Here is a 26971-nt window from a genome sequence, read left to right as displayed (position 1 = left end):
ACGCGTCTCCTTTCTGAGCAGTATGTATGACAGCTGCGTGGTCCCATGCTGTTTATACCTGCGTACTATTGTTTGTACAGATGAATGTGGTACCTTCAGGAGTTTGGACATTACTCCCAAGGATGAACCAGACTTGTGGTCTACAAATCTTTTTCTGAGGTCTTGGCTGATTTCTTTTGATTTAACCATGATGTCAAGCAAAGAGGCACTGAGTTTGAAGGTAGGCCTTGAAATACATCCACAGGTACACACACCTCCAATTGACTCAAATGATGTCAATTAGCCCATCAGAAGCTTCTAAAGCCATGACATCATTTTCTAGAATTTTCCAATCTGTTTAAGGGCACAGTCAACTTAGTGTATGTAAACTTCTGACCCACAGGAATTGTGATACATAAGTGAAATAATCTGTCTGTAAACAATTGATAGAAAAATTACTTGTGTCATGCACAAAGTAGATGTCCTAACCGACTTGCCAAAACTGTAGTTTGTTAACAAGAAATTTGTGGAGTGGTTGAAAAACAAGTTTTAATGACTCCAACTTAAGTGTTTGTAAACTTCCGACTTCAACTGTACATGTACGTATTACCTCAATTAGCCTGACTATCCGGTGCCCCCGCATATTGACTCTATACCGGTACCACTTGTATATAGCCTCGCTACTGTTATTTTCACTGTCATTTTACTGTTTTTTTTCTTTACTTGTTTATGGTTTACCTAATACCTTCTTTTTTAAAACTTAAATTGTACTGTTGGTTAGGGCCTGTAAGTAAGCATTTCACTGTAATACCTGTTGTATTCGGTGCACGTGACAAACTTTGATTTGATATCTGAATAAAAATAAAAATGCAATAGGCTTTCTTTCCACACTGCACAAGATGAGAGAAACTCCATAAGATCTTGTGATCTGTAACCGGTTGGCTGTCTGTAGAAAGTATCGAAGTTGAGATTAACCTTTTTTTAAATTAACAACTAAGGAATAATTGTTCTCTTCTCCCATTGATTTTCCAAACCCAAACCCCCAGTCTGGTCTGTTGAAGCTGCTTGGCAAGGTATTCCCGGAAGTATTGGCCTGTTGGAACTGGGTTTTAAAACTCTGTGGTAATAACAAACCATTAGTGCTAGCAGGCTACAGACACAAATCATTTGAAATGGTCCAATTAGTAGCTAACATCAGGAAGTGAAATAACTGCCTCATTTGTGCAAATTGGGGCTCAATTTGGATGTTGTTCTTGCTGTCACATGGTGTCGATCTTCACCGCCACTGCACAACAGATTTTGCACTCCAGAGATTTTGTTTCCTTTTTTAAAACAATATCCCAAATATACAGTAATTTACACACACTTAAAGCGCAGCTGAACCGAAAAGCCAAATTCTCAGGTCGTTTTCAACCAATGTGGCATCGATATGAGCCTGAAACATTTATTATAGTGTCAAAATTTACTACAAAGTGTAAATGGGATAATTTTGGTTAAAAACTCAGTCTCATCCAAAACTGAGATTTGCGAGATGATTATAAAAAATAGTATGCCAAGGAATAAAAGGTATGCCACAGTTTTCCTTGGGTTAGGTTTATTTCAATCCTGCCCACAGTTGCCAGCACCCAAGTAATCATCAATTTGGCACAAAGCTGCACGCAACACGATTGTAATGCCGGTGGTACATTAGGTTTGACTTTGGATATCCCTCTGGGGCTAGTTATGGACCATCCGTAAATTACTCAATGGACAATATATTACATTTTCAATAGTTTAAAATGTCAATGACTTAACCTCAAACCAACTATAAACTATTGAGAGCGTTTAATGAACAAAAGGTGTTCAACATGAAAATATTGTTCCATTTACATTGCATAATTGATTGACGGTCCCTAACTAGCCCCACAGATGGGCTATCCGAAGTCCAACCAATTTTGCCACGGTCCCACAGCAGTGGGATGAAGCTAATTGCCGAAAAAAGTTAGGCTACCTCCAGACACATTACTTAGTTAGACTGTTTCAAGTTATCTAGAAGGGTGAGTGACTGTAACTGTGTACTGTTTTGTCAGAGTGAATGTGCAAACGCTTCCCACGTGCGAACACTCAAGAGACACCCACATCAAAGCACACCCCCAAGACCCAAATCTCGTCCTCAGTCGCATATCCTAATGAGGAGGAAGGAAACAGTGGTTACATCAATTAGTTCACCGCCCCTTAGACAAAAATTCAGACTTCAAGAAATAGGCCATTCGAGGAGTTGCTCTGATAGCTTAATTTGTGTAATTGACCCCCCCTTGCTTGTACAAACAATGGAGGAGAAAAGAGTAAAGGCCCACCCCCCACATGTCCCATGCCTGGATGTGCCTTTTAAGTAAATCAGGTGATTTAAGGGGCTTAACATCAATTTCACACGGCGTGCACTAAACGATGTGTTGAATTTCACACTTTAAATAGGATTGTTTTAGCCTATGTACATTTTATAGAAGCTGTGTGTGTGTGTGTGTGTGTGTGAGATTTAAACTAGTTTTCAATGACATAGCGTGGAGATTCATGGCATGTTTTCAGAGGGAATGTTTCCACATTTTAGGTTGCCACTTGTTTAGAGGGGAAAGAGTCTCCTTTGACTTTCTCACTCTTGGCTGAAATAGTAACTATCAACTCCTTCTGAATATAAAAAGTCCTAACCTCAATCTCTTTTCTTTTTACTCTAGTCTAGCTGTAGGGTGGTTTGATGGATTGTGAGCAATGCTCAGTATTTTATTGTTCTTTATTCAGGCAATTACTATCTCATCTCACTGTCAGTCACCACATGCCCCGTTCACATGTATGACTCATGTCTCTCACACATTGCAGAGCAACTTGATACAAGGTTCAATAACACTACCAGAGATGGTTAGCTTGTGAATGACCATGTTCTGCTGTATCTGTACCAGTGGGCTGGCAAATAGGGTAGATTGCTTGCTGGTTTGTACATTCTGTCCCAGCTGATGAAGTGAAATTATGTTATATTGTTGAAGTGAAAAATAAGTTTACCCAGGAGAAACACTATAGTTGTTTACACAAGACATCTATAATTCATTTGATAGCAGTAGTGCTCCACATACTAGAAAGAATGGCGTAGTGCTGTGATATATAAGATTATCCCATGTAGTTAGGACACTCAAAAATTAGGCTGTCCCAAGTTATGGTGTGGTTGATCATTGGAAAAGCAGCATGCCCACTGATGTGACCTAAATGTATCCCTCTGTTGGGTTGAGATTCTGTGGAGACTTAAAGCAGCTTATCGAGGTAGTCTGGTCTTGCAATCTGTCTATAGACAACCACCACACTTCAGGTCATGTGAGACATGCTGTTAAGGTGTTTTCGGTGCTCCATCCATTCTGATTCTTCAAAAACCTCATTAGGTCTCCCAGAGCCATATATTTAGATTACACATTGTGTATACAGATTATTAAGAACACCTACTCTTTCCATGACAGACTGACCAGGTGAATCCAGGTGAAAGCTATGATCACTTATTGATGTCACTTGTTAGTGTAGATGAAGGGGAGGAAGGGTTAAAAAATGATTTTAAGCCATAAGACAATTGCGACATGAATTGTGTATGTGTGCCATTCAGATGGTGAATTGGCAAGACAAAATATTTCTGTGCCTTTTTGAACTGGGTATGGTAGAAGGTGCCAGGCGTACTGATTTATATGAAGATCTGCAATGCTGCTGGGTTTTTCACACTCAACAAAGGACATCCAGCCAACTTGACACAACTGTAGGAAGTAATGGAGTCAACATGGGTCAGTATTATTAGAGGTCGACCGATTTATGATTTTTCAACGCCCTTAACGATACTGATTTAATGGGGGACCAAAAAAGCCGATAACGATTAATTGGCCGATTTTATATATATATTTTTTTTATGTATGTATGTATGTATGTATGTATGTATGTATGTATGTATGTATGTATTAAAAATATAAAACATCTGTGGAACCATTACTGTCTCAATCGTGTAAAAACCTATCTGCTGCTATGCATGTATGCATGTATGCATGTATGCATGCATGTATGCATACATGCATGTATGCATACATGCATGTATGCATACATGCATACATGCATACATGCATGCATGCATGCATGCATACAGTGCCTTGCGAAAGTATTCGGCCCCCTTGAACTTTGCGACCTTTTGCCACATTTCAGGCTTCAAACATGAAGAATCAACAACAAGTGGGACACAATTATGAAGTGGAACGACATTTATTGGATATTTCAAACTTTTTTTAACAAATCAAAAACTTAAAAATTGGGCGTGCAAAATTATTCAGCCCCTTTACTTTCAGTGCAGCAAACTCTCTCCAGAAGTTCAGTGAGGATCTCTGAATGATCCAATGTTGACCTAAATTACTAATGATGATAAATACAATCCACCTGTGTGTAATCAAGTCTCCGTATAAATGCACCTGCACTGTGATAGTCTCAGAGGTCCGTTAAAAGCGCAGAGAGCATCATGAAGAACAAGGAACACACCAGGCAGGTCCGAGATACTGTTGTGAAGAAGTTTAAAGCCGGATTTGGATACAAAAAGGTTTCCCAAGCTTTAAACATCCCAAGGAGCACTGTGCAAGCGATAATATTGAAATAGAAGGAGTATCAGACCACTGCAAATCTACCAAGACCTGGCCGTCCCTCTGAACTTTCAGCTCATACAAGGAGAAGACTGATCAGAGATGCAGCCAAGAGGCCCATGATCACTCTGGATGAACTGCAGAGATCTACAGCTGAGGTGGGAGACTCGGTCCATAGGACAACAATCAGTCGTATATTGCACAAATCTGGCCTTTATGGAATAGTGGCAAGAAGAAAGCCATTTCTTAAAGATATCCATAAAAAGTGTTGTTTAAAGTTTACCACAAGCCACCTGGGAGACACACCAAACATGTGGAAGAAGGTGCTCTGGTCAGATGAAACCAAAATTGAACTTTTTGGCAACAATGCAAAATGTTATGTTTGGCGTAAAAGCAACACAGCTCATCACCCTGAACACACCATCCCCACTGTCAAACATGGTGGTGGCAGCATCATGGTTTGGGCCTGCTTTTCTTCAGCAGGGACAGGGAAGATGGTTAAAATTGATGGGAAGATGGATGGAGCCAAATACAGGACCATTCTGGAAGAAAACCTGATGGAGTCTGCAAAAGACCTGAGACTGGGACGGAGATTTGTCTTCCAACAAGACAATGATCCAAAACATAAAGCAAAATCTACAATGGAATGGTTCAAAAATAAACATATCCAGGTGTTAGAATGGCCAAGTCAAAGTCCAGACCTGAATCCAATCGAGAATCTGTGGAAAGAACTGAAAACTGCTGTTCACAAATGCTCTCCATCCAACCTCACTGAGCTCGAGCTGTTTTGCAAGGAGGAATGGGAAAAAATGTCAGTCTCTCGATGTGCAAAACTGATAGAGACATACCCCAAGCGACTTACAGCTGTAATCGCAGCAAAAGGTGGCGCTACAAAGTATTAACTTAAGGGGGCTGAATAATTTTACACGCCCAATTTTTCAGTTTTTGATTTGTTAAAAAAGTTTGAAATATCCAATAAATGTCGTTCCACTTCATGATTGTGTCCCACTTGTTGTTGATTCTTCACAAAAAAATACAGTTTTATATCTTTATGTTTGAAGCCTGAAATGTGGCAAAAGGTTGCAAAGTTCAAGGGGGCCGAATACAGTGCCGTGCGAAAGTATGTATGTATATATATATATGTGTATGTATGTATAATTGAAATGTATTTATTTATTACTTGAATTATTTATTTTTTATATATATTTGTAATAATGACAGTTACAACAATACTGAATGAACACTTTTATTTTAACTTAATATAATACATAAATAAAAAAAATACATTTAGTCTCAAATAAATAATGAAACATGTTCAATTTGGTTTAAATAATGCAAAAACAGTGTTGGAGGAGAAAGTAAAAGTGCAATATGTGCCATGTAAAAAAAAAAGAAAAAAAGCTAACGTTTAAGTTCCTTGCTCAGAACATGAGGACATATGAAAGCTGATGGTTCCTTTTTTAACCTCTCGGATGCGGGAGAATTGTCATCAACTGACACTAATTAGCATAACGCAACGGACATAAATATTACTAGAAAATATTCATATTCATGAAATCACAAGTGAAATATATTGAAACACAGCTTAGCCTTTTGTTAATCACCCTGTCATCTCCACTGTGCCAGAGTGCAACGGCGGCGAGCTTTACACCACTCCAGCTGACACTTGGCATTGCTCATGGTGATCTTCGGCTTGTGTGCATTTGCTCGGCCATGGAAACCCATTTCATGAAGCTCCCGAAGAGCAGTTTTTGTGCTGAAATTGCTTCCAGAGGCAGTTTGGAACTCAGTAGTGAGTGTTGCAACTGAGGGCAGATGTTTTTTAAGCGCTACAGGCTTCAGCGGTCCTGTTCTGTGAGCTTGTGTGGCCTACCACTTAGCGGCTGAGCCGTTGTTGCTCCTAGACATTTCCACTTCACAATAACAGCAGGGCAGCTATAGCAGGGCAGAAATTGGATAAACTGACTTGTTGAAATGATGGCATCCTATGACGGTGCCACATTGAAAGTCACTGAGCTCTTCAGTATGGTCTGATCTACTGTCAATGTTTGTCTATGGAGATTGCATGACCGTGTGCTCAATATTCTACACCTGTCAGCAACGGGTGTGGCTGAAATAGCCGAATCCACTCATTTGAAGTGGTGTCCACATACTTCTGGTCATGTAGTGTACCTCCGGATTACATAAAAGACATGTAGGCTACAACTTTGGAATAACTTGAATAATTAAGTACAACTAAGTAGCCATGATGATATGACAGGATAGACTAAGTAATGTGTTAAATTATATCATGTCACTTTGTAAAATATTATTTTTACTATCACGTAATCCATATACAGTGGGGCAAAAAAGTATTTAGTCAGCCACCAATTGTGCAAGTTCTCCCACTTAAAAAGATGAGAGAGGCCTGCAATTTTCATCATAGGTACACTTCAACTATGACAGACAAAATGAGAAAAAAAAATCCAGAAAATCACATTGTAGGTTTTTAATGGTCAATAACAAAAGTTTATCTCAATACTTTGTTATATACCCTTTGTTGGCAATGACAGAGATCAAACATTTTCTGTAAGTCTTCACAAGGTTTTCACACACTGTTGCTGGTATTTTGGCCCATTCCTCCATGCAGATCTCCTCTAGAGCAGTGATGTTTTGGGGCTGTTGCTGGGCAACACACACTTTCAACTCCCTCCAAAGATTTTCTATGCGGTTGAGATCTGGAGACTGGCTAGGCCACTCCAGGACCTTGAAATGCTTCTTACGAAGCCACTCTTTCGTTGCCCGGGCGGTGTGTTTGGGATCATTGTCATGCTGAAAGACCCAGCCAGGTTTCATCTTCAATGCCCTTGCTGATGGTAGGCTTTGTTACTTTGGCTGATGATATTACTAGTTTATCTAACGTGTCCTTCGTTACATATAATCGAAGCGGTGCGCATTCGCGAAAAAGGACTGTCGTTGCTCCAACGTGTACCTAACCATAAACATCAATGCCTTTCTTAAAATCAATACACAGAAGTACATATTTTTAAACCTGCATATTTTGCTAAAAGAAAGGTTAGCAGGCAATAATAACCAGGTGAAATTGTGTCACTTCTCTTGCGTTCATTGCACGCAGAGTCAGGGTATATGCAACAGTTTGGACCGCCTGGCTCATTGCGAACTAATTTGCCAGAATTTTAATTATGACATAACATTGAAGGTTGTGCAATGTAACAGCAATATTTAGACTTTATTTATTTAGATAATATATGGAACGGTTCCGTATTTCACTGAAAGAATACACATTTTGTTTTCGAAATGATAGTTTCCGGATTTGACCATATTAATGACCAAAGGCTCGTATTTCTGTGTGTTATTATGTTATAATTAAGTCTATAATTTGATAGAGCAGTCTGACTGAGCAATGGTAGGCACCAGCATGCTCGTAAGTATTAATTCAAACAGCACTTCTGTGCGGTTTGCCAGCAGCTCTTCGCAATGCTTCAAGCATTGCGCTGTTTATGACTTCAAGCCTATCAACTCCCGAGATTAGGCTGGTGTAACCGATGTGAAATGGCTAGCTAGTTAGCGGGGTGCGCGCTAATAGCGTTTCAAACATCACTCGCTCTGAGACTTGGAGTAGTTGTTCCCCTTGCTCTGCATGGGTAACGCTGCTTCGAGGGTGGCTGTTGTCGTTGTGTTCCTGGTTCGAGCCTAGGTAGGGGCGAGGAGAGGGATGGAAGCTATACTGTTACACTGGCAATACTAAAGTGCCTATAAGAACATCCAATATTCGAAGGTATATGAAATGCAAATGGTATAGAGAGAAATAGTCCTATAATTCCTATAATAACTACAACCTAAAACTTCTTACCTGGGAATATTGAAGATTCATGTTAAAAGGAACCACCAGCTTTCATATGTTCTCATGTTCTGAGCAAGGAACTTAAACATTAGCTTTATTACATGGCACATATTGCACTTTTACTTTCTTCTCCAACACTTTGTTTTTGCATTATTTAAACCAAATTGAACATGTTTCATTATTTATTTGAGGCTAAATTGATTTTATTTATGTATTATATTAAGTTAAAATAAGTGTTAATTCAGTATTGTTGTAATTGTCATTATTACCCCCCCCCCCCAAAAAAAAAATTGTCAGATTTAATCGGTATCAGCTTTTTTTGGTCCTCCAATAATCGGTATCGGCGTTGAAAAATCATAATCGGTCGACCTAGTTGTTTCCCATTCCACAATTACTAAACACAACCAAATGTTTGCACAGGAGAAAATGTAAAAGAAAAATTGTGTTAAATTTTAGATGGCTAATGGGATTTGCCAGTCTTGGCCACATGCAAAATGTAGGTAGGTAGATGTAACTTCCAGGCTTTCATGGTCCTCTAGACACAGTTTCACGAGGTATAGATAAACTGCTACTTTGAACTACCTTGAAAAGAAGCATAGTGTTTGGTTTGTTTTTCTTTTATGGGCAACCTATGATTTGGTTCTTTGATTAAGTTGTTACTGTAAGCAGAATGTAACCACAAGACTGGCTCAAGGGGTCATTCTGAGGTCAGGACACTTGAACTTTAGTTCAACATAAAATTGTATTTGTCAAATGCGCCGAATACAACCTTAGTGAAATGCTTACTTACAAGCCCTTAAACCAACAATGCAGTTTTGAAAAAATAGATACGTAAAAAACAACAACAACAAAAAACTTTGAGATTTTTTATTTATTTAAGAGCAGCAGTAAAGTAACAGTAGCGAGGCTATATACAAGGGGTACCTTGTATATTGTTTTGAGTTCCTTATTTTGCCATCTTCCTGTCAGATCAATTCATCTATTACCACTCTCAGGATCCCAACAGACAACACATGCCTGGCCAGCTTACCGTATTTCTTATCATGCCCCATGCCCGTCTCTGTCAGAGTCGGCCACATTCATCGGTGTCAGTGTTGACATCACCAACACCTAGCTAGTCACTCTTTTGATTCACGAGTGGCTCCATATTTACTTCGAGAGTGCGATTCCACTATCCCTTGCTCGCATCAACACATGTTTGTAATCCAGCCCAAATGTGTCACTCACTGCAGCTTTTTCTGCAGCCGCCAGCTAAAAGTGAATCCTGTCTGCAGCTGGGGCCGTGTCCCGGGCCAACAGACTAGAGCACAAAGCTCTAATGAGCCAGACTGCTGGTCCACACAGTTTCTGCTGGGACTCAAGCTGCAGGAGTCATTGGCCCGATGACAATGCTGTCAAACCTCATCCACTTAGTGTGGCTGAGTCAATGTTTCCCCTACCATTACTTGGCATAAGCGGGCAATGAGCGGTGCACCCCCACCTGGCTTTGGTGCTCTTTGCTGAAGAATTTGGCTTCAACTGGAAGAAACTGTGTCAGCACCTCTAGATTTGCTGCAAGTGCTTTTGCGCAATTGTATATGTATGCATTGATATCTTTCAGAAAAATACATGAATTGTGTAGCCAAGCTTGAGCAGGCTTTGTTTACGGGTCCATGACGGAGGTGTAGGTGGGTGGTAGAAACTCCCAGGAGGCAAGGTGCAGTCTAAAACAAAGACTTTAACTTGTGACTGAGTGAACATTTTAATTTAAGGTACATTGTTGGAGCCCAATGTGCTCTTGCTCTCTTAATTCAAAGGGCTTTATTGGCATGCGAAACAACATGTTTACATTTCCAAAGCAAGATGAATTGTTAATAAATGTGGCATGAACAATCAGAAATGAACAGTAAATATTAAATTTGCAAACTTTTCAAAAGAACTGAGACATTTTAAATGTTATATTACTGGTTATGTACCGTCTTGTAACAATGTGCAAACAGTTGAAGTACGAAAGGGGAAATAAATAGACATAAATATAGTTTGTACTTTTCTTGTGGCAACAGGTCACAAATCTTGCTACTGTAGTTTTTCACCTAATAGATGTGGGAGTATATCAAAATTGGATTTGTTTTTAAATTCTGTGTGGGTCTGTGTATTCTGAGGGATAGATCTGTGTCTCGGACTCTCTCAGTATCTCTGCCCAGCTGAAAGTGTTTAGAGAATCCTGTGCTTGAAGGCTGGCTGATTACTGGAATGTCTTCAAGTGTGCCAGTTCAGGACTAGATGATTGGGAGAACGGCCCACAGTAGTCCTATAGTTTCAAGTATCGGGTCAGGCCGCTCTACTTTTAATTTGCCCTAAGGCTTTTACCTTTGTCCCTGAATCAGGTGCTTCAAAACCTTGTATGTTTTTCTTATGAAAATGCATGGGAGCTAATTTTGTCTCTTTCTCTCTTCTATAGTTAATAAGCACAAGCCATGGATCGAGACGACGTATCATGGCATCGTAACAGAAAATGACGACAAAGTACTTCTGGACCCTCCACTTATCGCCCTGGACAAAGACGCCCCACTGCGCTACGCAGGTGAGAGAGGAGCTTTTTCTTCTACACTAACCTGATAGGTCATTTTCTTTAAACCCCTCGATTCATGGATTCTGTTTTTTCTCTCCTTTCATTTACCATAAGGCGATGAGAAAAAATATAACCATTACAGATTCATTGGATTAAATCAATTTCCAAAATTCCAGGTGTACAATTCTGCAAGTCAGTGGTTTGATAGCGAGCAGTCACAAAGATGTTATAATTTATTGTTTTCCATTGGTTACTCATGCTGCTTTGCTCTTCAGAGACTTTTCAGTAGCGAATTGGGGATGCAGTAGCTACACATGATACAATGTTATAGCATTCATAGGGAATCTATTTACTTGATGTCTCTACATGATCTTAAACCCACTTTGACCTCTGTAGTATGTGAAGAAGCATCAAGTTGATCTCTTTAATTTACGGCCAAGCTATGTCATCTGTGCTCCTTCTGCAAAGTCCAGTCATACACTCTACGTTAATCTTCGTTAAGTGCACCACCCAGTTTATGTTCCAAATCTGCCAGGGGAGATATTGCATATTAGATTTGTTTTTACCACACAGTGGTCCGCAGCTGGTCCCCATATCCACCCTAAGGATCCTTTCATATCCAGATCAATCAGAAGTTTCCCTTTTAATGTTCATCTCCGAGGAGAGGCACAATTAAACTGATATGTGCCAAGGCAGCATTAGGGCACTTTTTAATTTTTTTTAATCATACAAGAGATTGACTTTGGCTGAGGTTCAAAGCACTGTGGTATTGGGAATGGCTTTTTTCCCCTCCATCCCATTCATTATGTGATCTTCAGTACTCCCTACACAACTCTCCCATGTCCCTTGTTGTGCCCTTGCCCCTTTATTTTTTATCACACATTAAGTGAATTTACTGTACTTATTATGTTCCTGTTATATTCTAGACTAGAACTTGACCACAATGAAATGATCCGTCTACTCCAGATTGATAATGTATTTGATTTGAACGACAGGGTGCATAACCCAGCCCAATAGAGAACTCAACGTGAAGAGGAATCAAAATGCCCATTCATTGCACATGATGGGTTCCTCTTACAGTAGTAAATTGGAGTTCAATGGAGCGCTCCACGCTGCCCTTCTTTGTACACCACTCACCCCTTTGATGAGGAGGGCAGGGAAAGTGGACAGCGTGTCCCAGCAAAGTACAAACAAGGTTCACTGCAGTGCCACTGTACTCGATGGGATGAGCAGGGATGCTGAATCCATGGCTTGAATGTCTGTGTGAGAATGGTGTGTTGGTGTGTGCCATACATCATTGGTGTGTGCATTAGAGGTCGACCGACTATGATTTTTCAACACCGATACCGAGTATTGGAGGACCGAAAAAATCCGATACTGATTAATCGTCCGATTTAAAAAAAATAAAATAATAATAATAATAAAATAATAATAATAATTTACATTTACATTTTATTATTTAAAATTATTATTTAAAAAAAAATATATATTTTTGAATGTATTTATTTATTTGTAATAATGACAATTACAACAATACTGAATGAACACTTATTTTAACTTAATATAATACATCAATAAAATAAATTTAGCCTCAAATAAATAATGAAATATGTTCAATTTGGTTTAAATAATGCAAAAACAAAGTGTTGGAGAAGAAAGTAAAAGTGCAATATGTGCCATGTAATAAAGCTAATGTTTAAGTTCATTGCTCAGAACATGAGAACATATGAAAGCTGGTGGTTCCTTTTAACATGAATCTTCAATATTCCCAGGTAAGAAGTTTTAGGTTGTAGTTATTATAGGAATTATAGGACTATTTCTCTCTATACCATTTGCATTTCATATACCTTCGAATATTGGATGTTCTTATAGGCACTTTAGAATTGCCAGTGTAACAGTGTAGCTTCCAGGAACACATCGACAACAGCCACCCTCAAAGCATCGTTACCCATCTCTCCACAAAAGCCGCAGCCCTTGCAGAGCAAGGGGAACAACTAGTCCAAGTCTCAGAGCGAGTGACGTTTGAAACGCTATTAGTGTGCACCCCGCTAACTAGCTAGCCATTTCACATCGGTTACGCCAGCCTAATCTCTGCTTGAAGCATTGCGAAGAGCTGCTGGCAAACGCACGAAAGTGCTGTTTGAATGAATGCTTACGAGCCTGCTGCTGCCTACCACCGCTCAGACTGCTCTATCAAATAATATAGTTAATTATAACATAATAACACACAGAAATACGAGCCTTAGGTCATTAATATGGTAAAATCCTGAAACTATAATTTTGAAAATAAAACGTTTATTCTTTCAATGAAATACGGAACCGTTCCGTATTTTATCTAATGGGTGGCATCCCTAAGTCTAAATATTCCTGTTACATTGCACAACCTTCAATGTTATGTCATAATTACGTACAATTCTGGCAAATTAGTTCGCAACGAGCCAGGCGGCCCAAACTGTTGCATATACCCTGACTCTGTGTGCAATGAACGCAAGAGAAGTGACACAATTTCCCTGGTTTAATATTGCCTGCTAATATGGATTTCTTTTAACGAAATATGCAGGTTTAAAAATATGTACTTCTGTGTATTAATTTTAAGAAAGGGATTGATTGATGTTCATGGTTAGGTAAATCATCCCCCGTTTAGCGAAGTTGGCTGTCTTTGTTAGGAATAAATAGTCTTCAGAGTTAGCAACGAGCCAGGCGGCCCAAACTGCTGCATATACCCTGACTCTGTTGCACAGAACGCAAGAGAAGTGACAGAATTTCCCTAGTTAAAAGAAATTCATGTTAGCAGGCAATATTAACTAAATATGCAGGTTTAAAAATCTATACTTGTGTATTGATTTTAAGAAAGGCGTTGATGTTTATGGTTAGGTACACATTGGTCCAACGACTGCTTTTTTCACAAATAAGCTTGTTAAATCACCCATTTGGCGAAGTAGGCTATGATTCAATGATAAATTAACAGGCACAGGATCGATTATATGCAACGCAGGACAAGCTTGATAAACTAGTAATATCATCAACCATGTGTAGTTAACTAGTGATTATGTTAAGCTTGATTGATTGTTTTTTATAAGATACGTTTAATGCTAGCTAGAACCTTACCTTGGCTCCTTGCTACACTCGCATAACAGGTAGTCAGCCTGCCACGCAGTCTCCTTGTGGAGTGCAATGTAATCGGCCATGATCGGTGTCCAAAAATGCTGATTACCGATTGTTATGAAAACTTGAAATCGGCCATTCCCATTAATCAGTGGACCTCTAGTGTGCATGCATCGTCGTGGCTGGTGCAGCGATGGTAGGTTTTTAAGCTGCGGGAAGCTTGAAAATGAGCACAGCAGCCATAGAAATAGCCAAGCCCGGAACTACAATACAGGGACACAGTCAAGGACTCCTGTAGCATTTGGCCACAACAACATTTGGGTTACTTATTCCCTAATGTGACTCTGAGTAGTAGGGACATCTGTACTGGACATTGGAGTATGATGCAGTATGGACATTTTGCCTTAATATGAGAGCAATTCCTAATTCCCAATTTTATTCCATGACAATGACCGTTGAATTGATCTGGCTTGTTTGTGTCTGTTTAGTGTACCATTGATACCATTTACCAATATCCCCCTGTTATTTTGTATGATTTATCTTCCTTGAAATGTGATTAGTCTTGACAGGAACTCCTGCTACTGAAGGTGGCGATGAGCTAGCCTAGCTCTCTAAAATCTGTGTTTACATCAGGAAAGGGGGCTGTAGTATAACGAACAGGAGTGCAGTCTGAACAGCTGCTGTAAGAGCCTCTAAGTCAAAGATATTTGTGAAACATCCTTTGACTCCTCCATTGTGAATTTCATATTCTCACATATCCCTAAAACATAGAATTTGGTTTACCACAGAACCTATTAAGTCACCGTTTGATCTGCTAAACATCATTTTTACTACCCCATTGTGGAGTTCACATTGTCACGTAGCCCTCAGTTCAGGTGTCGGCCTATTCTTACGACATCCGCCATCGACCGGCAATACAAAGGGCATCAAGGGGCCTAGAATCAATACACATTGAGCTGGGATGATGTTCTTGTAAAAAATGTCGGGGGCTTGTAGCCAGAGCAGAGGGCCAAGGCACACAGGGTAGGCTGTGGGTAGAATTTCCTGAGTCTCAGCTATGTTGTCATTCGGGCTGGGGAGAGCATGGGGTGGGGGGAGGCCCAAAGCTTCCACTGCATGGTTGGTCCTGAACAGAAGCCCCCCTTCTGTGTCGTACAGCCTGTCTCCACCAGGTGTAATTCTCCTCTCGCAGATTTAAAAACAAGAAAGTGACAGGGATATGGTAAGGGGGACACCTAGTCAATTGTACAACTGAATGCATTCATTTATTGTATCATCATTGCAAGCCATCATGACTCTCAAAAGCCACGATAGCCGCTGTTTACTTCTAAAGATAACTTTCGCACCACCCTAAAAACCTGATTCAAATTCGACACAAACCTTCAAATGGGTATGTAATGACACATTATATAAGTTCTTTATGGTGTTTTATTTACATTTCAGAGGTGATAAGTTGGACAGATGGGGTGAAAAAAGCTGTTTGCCCACACGGCTTATCTCTTCCGTTCCTCCATTTCTAAAAAGACCCTATGGAGCTCATTGCCTTCTTCAGTCATGCAGAGACAGGCAGCATGAAGGTCTCGTCATTGATTTTGCTGGAAGGGGGAGAAATTGTGCTTTACAATGGTATTCATATTACAGTTGACCTTTAAGTATTATGTTTTTTGGGCCATAAAATAAGGTCAATTGTACGTTACAGCGTGATGTACAAAAGTCCGTTAGCTAACTATAGCTAGCAAGTTAGCAAACCGAATGCATAGCTGGAGCCCTGAGCTGAATATAGTTTGACTGATTGTAGATTCCTTAGTTAAATATAACTTATAAGCAGCGGCGTAGCAATCCCCCAAAGTACAAAATGTGCATTTTAAATTTTTTTTTTTTTACGGTATTGAGAATCATGCCGTCGATATTTCGAAAAACTTCAAACAGTATAAACTGTATGTCGCCCAAGCCTACCAAGAAATGCTGAAATATTTTGCTGGTTATTGTTGTCTCTTAGCATGTCATGTGCAAAATGGTAAATCTTTGTGCAAAATGGTAAATCTTTGGGCAGTAGAAGCTTATACTGTAATGTTTCTTTGTAACCTCTTCTTACTTTTCCCCTAAGGAAGGGGGCTTTTTGAGCTGTGTATTGATTTGCACATCAAATTTGAATCCAAACTCTCAATGTGAATGTGTATCCATATATGGCAAAAGTATGTACAGTTGAAGTCAGAAGTTTACAGACACTTAAGTTGGAGTCATTAAAACTAGTTTTTCAACCACTCCACAAATGTCTTGTTAACAAACTATAGTTTTGGCAAGTCTGTTAGGGCATCTACTTTGAGCATGACACAAGTAATCTTTCCAACAATTGTTTGCAGACAGATTTTTTCACTTAAAATTCACTGTATCACAATTCCAGTGGGTCAAGTTTACATACACAAAGTTGACAGTGCCTTTAAACAGCTTGGAAAATTCCAGAAAATTATGTCATGGCTTTAGAAGCTTCTGATAGGCTAATTGACATCATTTGAGTCAATTGGAGGTGTAACTGTGGATGTATTTCAAGGCCTACATTCAAACGCAGTGCCTCTTTGTTTGACATCATGGGAAAATCCAAAGAAATCAGTCAAGATCTCAGAAAAATATTGTAGACCTCCACAAGTCTGGTTCATCCTTGGGAGCAATTTCCAAATGCCTGAAGGTACCACGTTCATCTGTACAAACAATAGTACGCAGGTATAAACACCATGGGACCACGCAGCCGTCATATCGCTCAGGAAGGAGACGCATTCTGTCTCCTATAGATGAACATACTTTGGTGTGAAAAGTGCAAATCAATCCCAGAACAACAGCAAAGGACCTTGTGAAGATGCTGGAGGAATCCGGTACAAAAGTATCTATATCCACAGTAAAACGAGTCCTATATCGACATAACCTGAAAGGCCGCTCAGCAAGGAAGAAACCACTGCTCCAAAACCGCCATTAAAAAAGCCAGACTACGGTTTGCAACTGCACAAAGTGGAAAAATGGCTTAAGGACAACAAAGTCAAGGTATTGGAGTGGCTATCACAAACCCCTACCTGAAACGTTTGACCTAAGTTTAACAATTTAAAGGCAATGCTACCAAATACTAATTGAGTGTATGTAAACTTCTGACCCACTGGGAATGTGATGAAAGAAATACAGCTGAAATAAATAATTCTCTCTACTTTTATTTTGACATTTCACATTGTTAAAATAACGTGGTGATCCTAACTGACCTAAGACAGGGAATTTTTACTAGGATTAAATGTCAGGAACTGTGAAAAACTGAGTTTAAATGTATTTGGCTAAGGTGTATGTACATTTCCGACTTCAACTGTATCTTGTCCTCTCTGTGTAACCTCTGAAATTAAACTTTTCTGACTGACCTGGGTTGATTTTCTCTCCCTTCTTGTAGAAAGTTTTGAGGTGACCTTCACCAAAGAAGGTGATGATGGGCTCTTTCTCCTGTCTTGTGCTCAGTTTTTTATTATTAACCCACTAACGCAAACTAGCATCCGCACTTTTACACAGAAACTCCTGCCATGCTCTTTAATCTCCTCCCCATTTGTTTTTGTTTAACTTTTACTTTTCTCACACCCCAAATTTTTGGAAAATACAACTGGATGAAAAGTGTGATGTGGGGCTGCGTGTACTTAGAAATATCTGTGCATGAGACATCCATTGTAGTTTGCAGACCCTAACAGTATTTCAGCCACAATCAGGGAAAAGGTGCTAAAGTCAGGACTTGGTCTCAAAGATGTCTGTCATTTTGGCAAATTCATCATGAACAATCAACCAAGACTGATATCAAAACCAATTTGAGACAATTACTTTAAATGAACAATTCTGCCTTGAGTTGAATATTTATTAAGAAAAAACAACCTGGTGAAACCCATGCTAAATGTTGGGAAATTAAATTTGATAATGACATTTTATTATGTATGGACAATAAACAGCACACCAATACCATTGGTGCCTCTCAAAAAAGAACCAAATTGAAATAAATGTGCCGGTATTACTTAAAAATAATTATATTAAAGATGATTTTCACACAATAACCATGATTTTGACTACTGGCAACTTGTAATTTCTTGATTTTTCAAAGCAAAGTCGCTGAGGTTGTTAATGCAAACTCTCTCTGCTGTGAGGTTTCTGTTGTCGCATCTTTTCCACCACTAATCTCTACCATTAGCATGGCTGCAGTTGTCATTTGATGTGGATGTCAAGCAAGTTGATATTTCTAACCCCAGTTCTCATCCAGTACTTTTGTTTGACTACTGCTATTGTACTGGTTTGATCCTCTATGATTTAATTTTGTATTCATTTCTAAATAGTTTGGGGTGCGAGGCAAAATTGCACAGGAAGACTTCCTTCACTCCAAAATGAACCTTTAATGGATTATTTACATTTGTTCATTTAGTTTTTCTTCACTGTATTAGGTTTAGTGCCATTTGATACCGGACCACTTCATCATAATCGTTTCATATTACTTCTACTGTAAACTTTTAATATTTTGATTTAGGGTTCCTTTCTTTTTCCTATGTTCACTCCTTCTTTTCTTCTGAAATAGCTCTGTAATTTATAGCCTGACAGTGAAATGCACCGATTTTAATATCTTGCTCCAATATTGGCTTTGCACTCCCTCTTTGTTTTGGTTTGGTTTGGTTTGATTAGTTTAATTGTTGTGATGTAAAGTACTCCTGTGAAATGCCTGTCCACATATTTATTGGTTTCAACATGCATGACTGGATGCGATGTGATCAGTCAGCCCACTATTATGCTAAATACCCCCACTCCCCCCTCCCCTCCCCTCCCCTCAAGTACTCACCCATACAACAATGCTTCTGGCTTCCTCCACAGACACCCCCTGCCCCCAAATGTACAAATCCCTGGCTGCCAAAACCTTTGGCTGTTCTTTATTTAAGTTTGTGTATACATAGTGTTTTCTTACTAATATGACTGTAGACTTCAAGAAGGAACTTTCCCCTTCTAAACAAACACTTTTTCGATTCTTGACCTGTTCAGGTGAGATTTGTGGCTTCAGGATCCATGGGCAGAATGTTCCCTTTGAGGCAGTGGTCCTGGACAAGTCCACGGGTGAGGGAGTCATTCGAGCTAAGGACAAGCTGGACTGTGAACTCCAGAAGGAGCACACCTTCACCATCCAGGCCTATGACTGTGGAGAGGGCCCCCACGGAGCCAACATGAAGAAATCTCACAAGTATGTCTGACTCTTGCTCCGTAGTGCTTTAGGGCCCCGTACTGGGACCAATTTGCAAAGTCAACACTTGAGTGCCACAGTGTGTGCAATTTCTTCCCGCCTTGACTCAATTTTGTTCGAATGACCTGATCTTAGTGTAATTGTGTGTGGGTAGGACGTTCTGTTGCTGGTGCCAGCAGTCCTTTTAAAATTAGATTGATGCGACGAGTCCATCAATCAAAATTCACCTTGCAGTCTATGAATTTGATAATTGCCAACATATTCAATCAAATAAAGGTTGGAAGGAAAATGTGCATAATCATGGTGCATTTCCATACAGGATTTACCCCAGTGTTTTACCCAAAAGGCCCAGACTTTTCTGTGTCCATCTATGCGGGCCGCCACCCATGTCTCACAGGGCATGGCTTAGGCAGACCTGCTCTCCCTTGGGGCCAGAGCCACACTTCAGCTGGTATTTATACTGAACAAAAATATAAATATAAAGTGTTGGTCCCGTGTTTGATGACCTGAAATAAAAAATCCCAGAAATGTTCCATATGCACAAACATTTCTTTCATATTTTGTGCACAAATTAGTTTTTTCCCTATTAGTGAGCATTTATCCTTTCCCAAGATAATCCATCCACCTGACAGCTGTGGCATATCAAGAAACTGATTAAACAGCATGCTCATTACACAGGTGCACCTTGTGCTGGGGACAATAAAAGGCCACGCACTCTAAAATATGCAGTTTTGTCACACAACACAATGCCACAGATGTCTCAAGTTTTGAGCGAGCGTGCAATTGGCATGCTGACTGCAGGAATGTCCACCAGCGCTCTTGCCAGAGAATGGAATGTTAATTTCTCTACCATAAGCTGCCTCAACGTCGTTTTAGAGAATTTGAGTACGTTCAACCGCCCTCGCAACCGCAGACCACGTGTAACCACACCAGACCAGCACCTCCACATCCGGCTATTTCACCCTCGGGAACGTCAGACATCAGCCATCCGGACAGATGATGAAACTGAAGGAGTATTTCTGTCTGTAATAAAGCCCTTTTGTGGTGAAAAACTCATTCGGATTGGCTGGGCCTGGCTGATTGGCTGGGCCTGGCTCCCCAGTGGCTAACTGTGAACTTTAATACCTCACAGAGCAACTGTTTTGATTATGTAGAGGTATTTCATATGCTTTGGCAATGTAAACATATGTTTCACATGCCAATAAAGCCCCTTTAAATTGAACTGAAATTTAATTGGTGGTTGATAATGCTCTTCACAAGTCCTCACTGTCAACCCTAGCTATGGAAACACAATAACCCTCGTATAATCCTAGTATAATATAAGGGTGTATACAATAGTGTAACACTTTTTTACTTTTGAGACAAGAAGAGGAGTACTGTCTCCAATCTCAGAGGTCTCCCTTGCCCACATTGAGCCATCCTTCCTTACTATTCTTGATTATGTTAGTATAATCGAAGTTATCCAGCTGTAATGCAACATTATGATAAATTGTGATCGGCTGCAATACAGCCATCCTAAAATTGATTATTGCACAGATTACCTAGTTAGCTAAGCAGAGACTAATGTAATTCACAGAAGCTTGTGTGATGGATGTATCTTTTTGGTCGGTCAGTCTGTCGTCACCAGTTTAACTTTGACCCCACCAGGGCCACTGTCCACATCCAAGTGAACGACATCAACGAGTATTCCCCAGTGTTCAAGGAGAAGTCCTACAAAGCCACGGTCATCGAGGGTAAGAAGTATGACAGCATCCTGAAGGTGGAGGCAGTGGATGCCGACTGCTCATTCCAGTTTAGCCAGATCTGCAGCTACGAGATCGTCACCCCAGATGTACCCTTCACTGTTGACAAGGACGGTAAGGACCCCGAAGTAGCTGCCCAACCCTGCCGCCTGCCAAAAAACAAACTGCTTAAAAATAGATCAGAGCTGCGATTCTTATTGACCTAGACCAATTTTTTTTATTGATCTCGGCAAACAGTAAGTCTGTCATTTTTTCCCCAGCACTTTGCCTTTGAAGTTTAGGCTTGCACCTTGAAATCTCTGTATTATGATAATCCCTTGCTCGTCTATATCCGATTTTTAAAAGTTGGGCTTTGATTAGCACTGTTTACTTTTGTTCTTAGCGCACCTGTAGCTTGTTGGCATTCCATCAATGAAAATCTCAAATCAGCTCAATTCTTTTTTCATTTTTTTTTCACTCAGGCTTCATCAAGAACACAGAGAAGCTGAACTACAGCAAAGAGCGCATGTACAAACTGACGGTGACTGCCTACGACTGTGGGAAGAACCGCGCCTCAGAAGATGTGCTGGTCAAGATCAACATTAAGCCCACCTGCAAGCCCGGCTGGCAAGGTAGCAAAGAACCTACTCTATCAGTAACTCTCAAACGGCTTCAGGATCTGTTAGTGTGTTGGACTCTGTAAGGCTAAAGTTTATTTTTATTTTTTTTATTTCACCTTTATTTAACCAGGTAGGCTAGTTGAGAACAAGTTCTCATTTGCAACTGCGACCTGGCCAAGATAAGGCATAGCAGTGTGAACAGACAACACAGAGTTACACATGGAGTAAACAATTAACAAGTCAATAACACAGTAGAAAAAAGGGGAGTCTATATACATTGTGTGCAAAAGGCATGAGAAGGTAGGCGAATAATTACAATTATGCAGATTAACACTGGAGTGATAAATGATCAGATGGTTATGTACAGGTAGAAATATTGGTGTGCAAAAGAGCAGAAAAATAAATAAATAAAAACAGTATGGGGATGAGGTAGGTGAAAATGGGTGGGCTATTTACCAATAGACTATGTACAGCTGCAGCGATCGGTTAGCTGCTCAGATAGCAGATGTTTGAAGTTGGTGAGGGAGATAAAAGTCTCCAACTTCAGCGATTTTTGCAATTCGTTCCAGTCACAGGCAGCAGAGAACTGGAACGAAAGTCGGCCAAATGAGGTGTTGGCTTTAGGGATGATCAGTGAGATACACCTGCTGGAGCGCGTGCTACGGATGGGTGTTGCCATCGTAACCAGTGAACTGAGATAAGGCGGAGCTTTACCTAGCATGGACTTGTAGATGACCTGGAGCCAGTGGGTCTGGCGACGAATATGTAGCGAGGGCCAGCAGTGGTGGGTGGTATAAGGTGCTTTAGTGACAAAACGAATGGCACTGTGATAAACTGCATCCAGTTTGCTGAGTAGAGTGTTGGAATCAATTTTGTAGATGACATCGCCGAAGTCGAGGATCGGTAGGATAGTCAGTTTTACTAGGGTAAGTTTGGCGGCGTGAGTGAAGGAGGCTTTGTTGCGGAATAGAAAGCCGACTCTTGATTTGATTTTCGATTGGAGATGTTTGATATGGGTCTGGAAGGAGAGTTTAGAGTCTAGCCAGACACCTAGGTACTTATAGATGTCCACATATTCAAGGTCGGAACCATCCAGGGTGGTGATGCTGGTCAGGCGTGCGGGTGTAGGCAGCGAACGGTTGAAAAGCATGCATTTGGTTTTACTAGCGTTTAAGAGCAGTTGGAGGCCACGGAAGGAGTGCTGTATGGCATTGAAGCTCGTTTGGAGGTTAGATAGCACAGTGTCCAAGGACGGGCCGGAAGTATATAGAATGGTGTCGTCTGCGTAGAGGTGGATCAGGGAATCGCCCGCAGCATGAGAAACATCATTGATATATACAGAGAAAAGAGTCGGCCCGAGAATTGAACCCTGTGGCACCCCCATAGAGACTGCCAGAGGACCGGACAGCATGCCCTCCAATTTGACACACTGAACTCTGTCTGCAAAGTAATTGGTGAACCAGGCAAGGCAGTCATCCGAAAAACCGAGGCTACTGAGTCTGCCGATAAGAATACGGTGATTGACAGAGTCGAAAGCCTTGGCAAGCCTTGGTTTACAGCATACTATTGGAAAGAGGTCATTCAACCCGCAAGCTTATCCTCTCTTAGCTAGGGTCAGAATCACTGCCTAATGAATGAACGAGTATCGACTGTAAATGTCTTATACCATTATTTGTGGTTTTGCGTCTAAACATGTTGCTCATTTCTCTTCTCTCTTTCACGTTCTCTCCCTCTATCTCTCCCTCTTTCTCAGGTTTCAACAAGAGGATTGAGTACGAGCCTGGCACAGGCAGTCTGGCCCTTTTCCCCAGCATGCACTTAGAGACCTGCGAGGAGCCAATCACCTCCATCCAGGCCAACATCGAGCTGGAGACAAATCACATCGGAAAGGGCTGCGACCGAGACACCTACTCTGAGAAGTCCCTGCACAAGCTATGCGGTGAGAAACCCTAAACCTACAACAAAAACAACCATGATATACTGTAGCTCAGAGAATGTATCTCTGCTAATCAAGCAATGTGCCAAACAACATCCATTCCTCGTAAATGCAGTCCATTCCAAAATAACCTACCCTCAGTGAACAAAGTGGATTTGATTTGTTGACATGATGTAATTGTTAGCTGGGGAAAACGAGTCATCGCTTTTCTCATCTGTAGCATTGTGTATTTGTATCTAAACCTGGCATTCGGTGTGTGTGTGTCTCTTTTCTCATCTGTAGCATTGTGTATTTGTATCTAAACCTGGCATTCCGTGTGTGTGTGTCTCTTTTCTCATCTGTAGCATTGTGTATTTGTATCTAAACCTGGCATTTGGTGTGTGTGTGTCTCTTTTCTCATCTGTAGCATTGTGTATTTGTATCTAAACCTGGCATTCCGTGTGTGTGTGTGTCTCTCTCAGGCGCCAGCGCTGGCACGGTGGAATTACTGCCTGCACCAAGCAGCTCTGCCAACTGGACGGTGGGTCTGCCCACAGACAATGGGCATGACAGCGACCAGGTGTTTGAGTTCAATGGCACGCAGGCCATCAAGGTGCCCGAGGGCGTGGTGAGCACCAGCCTGAAGGAGCCCTTCACCGTCTCAGTGTGGATGAGGCACGGCCCCGGGGCCAGGGAGAAGGAGACCATCCTCTGTAACTCGGACAAGACCGGTACGCTACCCTGTACTCACTGTAAAACATACCCCATAATGTGAACTCCGTTGAGCCTGTCTGGAGTGCTGGTACGATGGGGTGTGCACTTTTGGGACTATTCCATTGTGCCTGGCAAGCTCAATCGAGCACAGCTTAGGAATGTGAAAGAAAATAATTAGGGTTATGATTCCTACCCAGGTCTGATACCCCATACATCAATAGACAGTATTTGTCCTCTCGCTATAGAACTCCAGAAATATTCCCAGTCCAAAATTCTGGCAACTTTTCCAAAATTCCCAGGTTTTCTTGAAATCCTAGTTGGAGGATTCCAGATTTTCTGCTCATTCTATTTTGAATTTGTGAATCTTCCACCTGGGATATTTGGAGAATTTGGGAATATTGGAACGTTACTGGAGTTTGGCAAACCTACCTTTTAACCCTAATCTGGTGCCCATCCCACAGAGATGAACAGACACCACTACTCCCTCTACGTCCACAACTGTCACCTCATCCTGCTGCTGCGTCAGGACCCCGCAGAGACGGAGAACTACAAACCAGCGGAGTTCCACTGGAAACTGGACCAGGTGAGCTGCTACACTTTTAATTTAATTTGGGGTAAAACGCAGAGGATAACACTTCAAAGCATTAATTAAAACACTTATTTTCGTGGTCTGCTTGGTCACCAGGACACAACCAAGACTGCCCCTTTTTCGACACCACACCTCAAGACAGTTTGACTGTAGTAGTAGTTACTTTATTGTCCCAGATTTTACTAGTGAGAATGTCCCAGAAACCCACAACAACCAATGATTTTCAGCTGCCTCTCAAAATCATAGCAAAATTCCAAATGGTTTGTCCATTAGCACAATCAGTTTTGTCATTGCCATAATAAAGATGCTTATGAGGACTGTAGAATGAGAGCAGGGTAGTAGAACATATGCAGAATGAGCTCTTTGCCATGTCTACCTCATCATGGCCTCGACTAGGCTCCAACCCAGTCAATATTTAATTGATTTCTTGCATCCTCTCTCCTTGCTTCATTCTCAAATCGTATTGGAGAAGAAAGTCAGGAGGCGAGGTTGGTTGAAGTTGAGAAGGGGGCGAGGAAAGACTCATTTAGATAGAGTTGACTTTGACCACCTGCCCCTTCTCCTCTCTCTCTCTCCCTCCAGGTGTGTGACAAAGAGTGGCACCACTACGTGCTGAATGTGGAGTTCCCCTCCGTGGCTCTCTTTGTAGACGGGGCCACCTTCGAGCCCTTCCTGGTCACCGAAGACTACCCCCTGCACTCCTCCAAGATCGACATGCAGCTCACTATCGGGGCCTGCTGGCAAGGTAAACTAGCCACAAAGTAGCCTGGTCCCAGATCTGTTTGTGCTATCACCAAACATTTGGAGTTGACATGTTAACTCAAACAGATCTGGGACCAGGCAAGACACAGCGGGAATGTTGGTGAAAACAGACAAAAGCATGTCTTAAGATATTATCTTAACAACAAATATAAATCCCTTATCAGGATGTTTTAAGATGTCATCCTGTAGCTTACATGGCAATGCATGTATCAGCTAAGACACCAGTATTGCTCTTTGAGTTTATATTGATAGTTACAAAGGAAAATTGCTAGAATAAGGCTTTCTGTTTGAGACTTTTTCTTTTTCTTGCCATTTTTCTGCCATTTTTTTTCATTGATATACAATGGTAGTAGTTCTCCTTGTGTTTATGCCTAAAATGTGTACATGTAATTGTTCTGATATACTGTATATACAGTATTAACTCATTCCCTACTACCAGGATGATGCACTAGGAGTTCATGTGTAACATCAAACCAACCTCTCCTGATTCTCAATCCCCTCCCCCCTGCTCTCTTTCCCTGAACTCTCTCCTGTACTCTCTACAGACAACCCAGGACATGACAAAGACAATGAGACAGTATCTGAGCCTTCCACAGGTTGCTCAAGTCTTTCCCTTACTCCTTAATATGTGCCATTTGTCCATCTTGTTAACGCCATCATCATCACCCCCGACTAGAATGTCTTCCACATTCTAGCTGCACGAGGAATGATTCTCTAACTCCACATTTCTAGCATGAGACAGTTTGCGTAAGACTGGATGCAACATATTCCTGGACGGCTTTTTTTGTATCACTTTGATATTTCTATTATTCATAAGCCAATGCAGTATTCTATCAATTTCGCCTTCAGACGGTGCTCTCTATTACCCAATGCAGTATTTGGAGATGTTTACCTTTTCGGTGCATGACCTTGCGTAAGGAGCTGCGGCTCCAGAGTATCTGATGACAACAATGCACAGCTTGCGACACAGCGATTCTGCTGCTGGCTGCTGGACAATGTGACCTTGAGAGAGGCGAGGCCAGATTTGCGTTGCAGTGACGCAGCTACAGCAGACCCATCCTCATGCACTACCGGGTGCATCAAGTCCCTGCACAATATTCACCTTGACCGTACGAATGCACCAGCATATAAGAAATAAGTTAACAATAAATCAAGAACCATAACTGATAGGATGCATCGCAGCTAGCACTAAATGATCTGAGAACCATATGTTTCTTAGATCTTGGTGAGAGCATGGTTGTCCTATGGTTATTTTAGATGTACTGCCAAACGTTGCAGTACAAACTTTCTTGGAATGGTGCAGGATAGTTGCTTGG

General features: G+C 41.0%; 1 protein-coding gene across 4 annotated transcripts in view; it reads left to right on the top strand.

The window, feature by feature from the left end:
* LOC139416563 (calsyntenin 1) overlaps positions 1–26971 on the top strand; it is a 68369-nt gene that overhangs the window by 20447 nt on the left and 20951 nt on the right. The window contains exons 2-11 of one of the 4 annotated variants that reach the window (XM_071165329.1): positions 10889–11011; positions 17529–17558; positions 19139–19334; positions 20982–21190; positions 21538–21687; positions 23429–23614; positions 24073–24321; positions 24766–24887; positions 25476–25638; positions 26201–26251. In XM_071165329.1, coding sequence (XP_071021430.1) covers positions 10889–11011; positions 17529–17558; positions 19139–19334; positions 20982–21190; positions 21538–21687; positions 23429–23614; positions 24073–24321; positions 24766–24887; positions 25476–25638; positions 26201–26251 — 1479 coding nt within the window. The remainder of the gene's footprint in view (positions 1–10888; positions 11012–17528; positions 17559–19138; positions 19335–20981; positions 21191–21537; positions 21688–23428; positions 23615–24072; positions 24322–24765; positions 24888–25475; positions 25639–26200; positions 26252–26971) is intronic. The other 3 variants (XM_071165330.1, XM_071165331.1, XM_071165332.1) reach the window with 3 other exon arrangements.

This window comes from Oncorhynchus clarkii, chromosome 9 (genome assembly GCF_045791955.1).
Source record: "Oncorhynchus clarkii lewisi isolate Uvic-CL-2024 chromosome 9, UVic_Ocla_1.0, whole genome shotgun sequence".
NCBI classification, from domain to species: Eukaryota; Metazoa; Chordata; class Actinopteri; order Salmoniformes; family Salmonidae; genus Oncorhynchus; species Oncorhynchus clarkii.
Note: the sequence above shows the minus strand (reverse complement) of the source record. Positions and strands in the feature narration are given on the sequence as shown.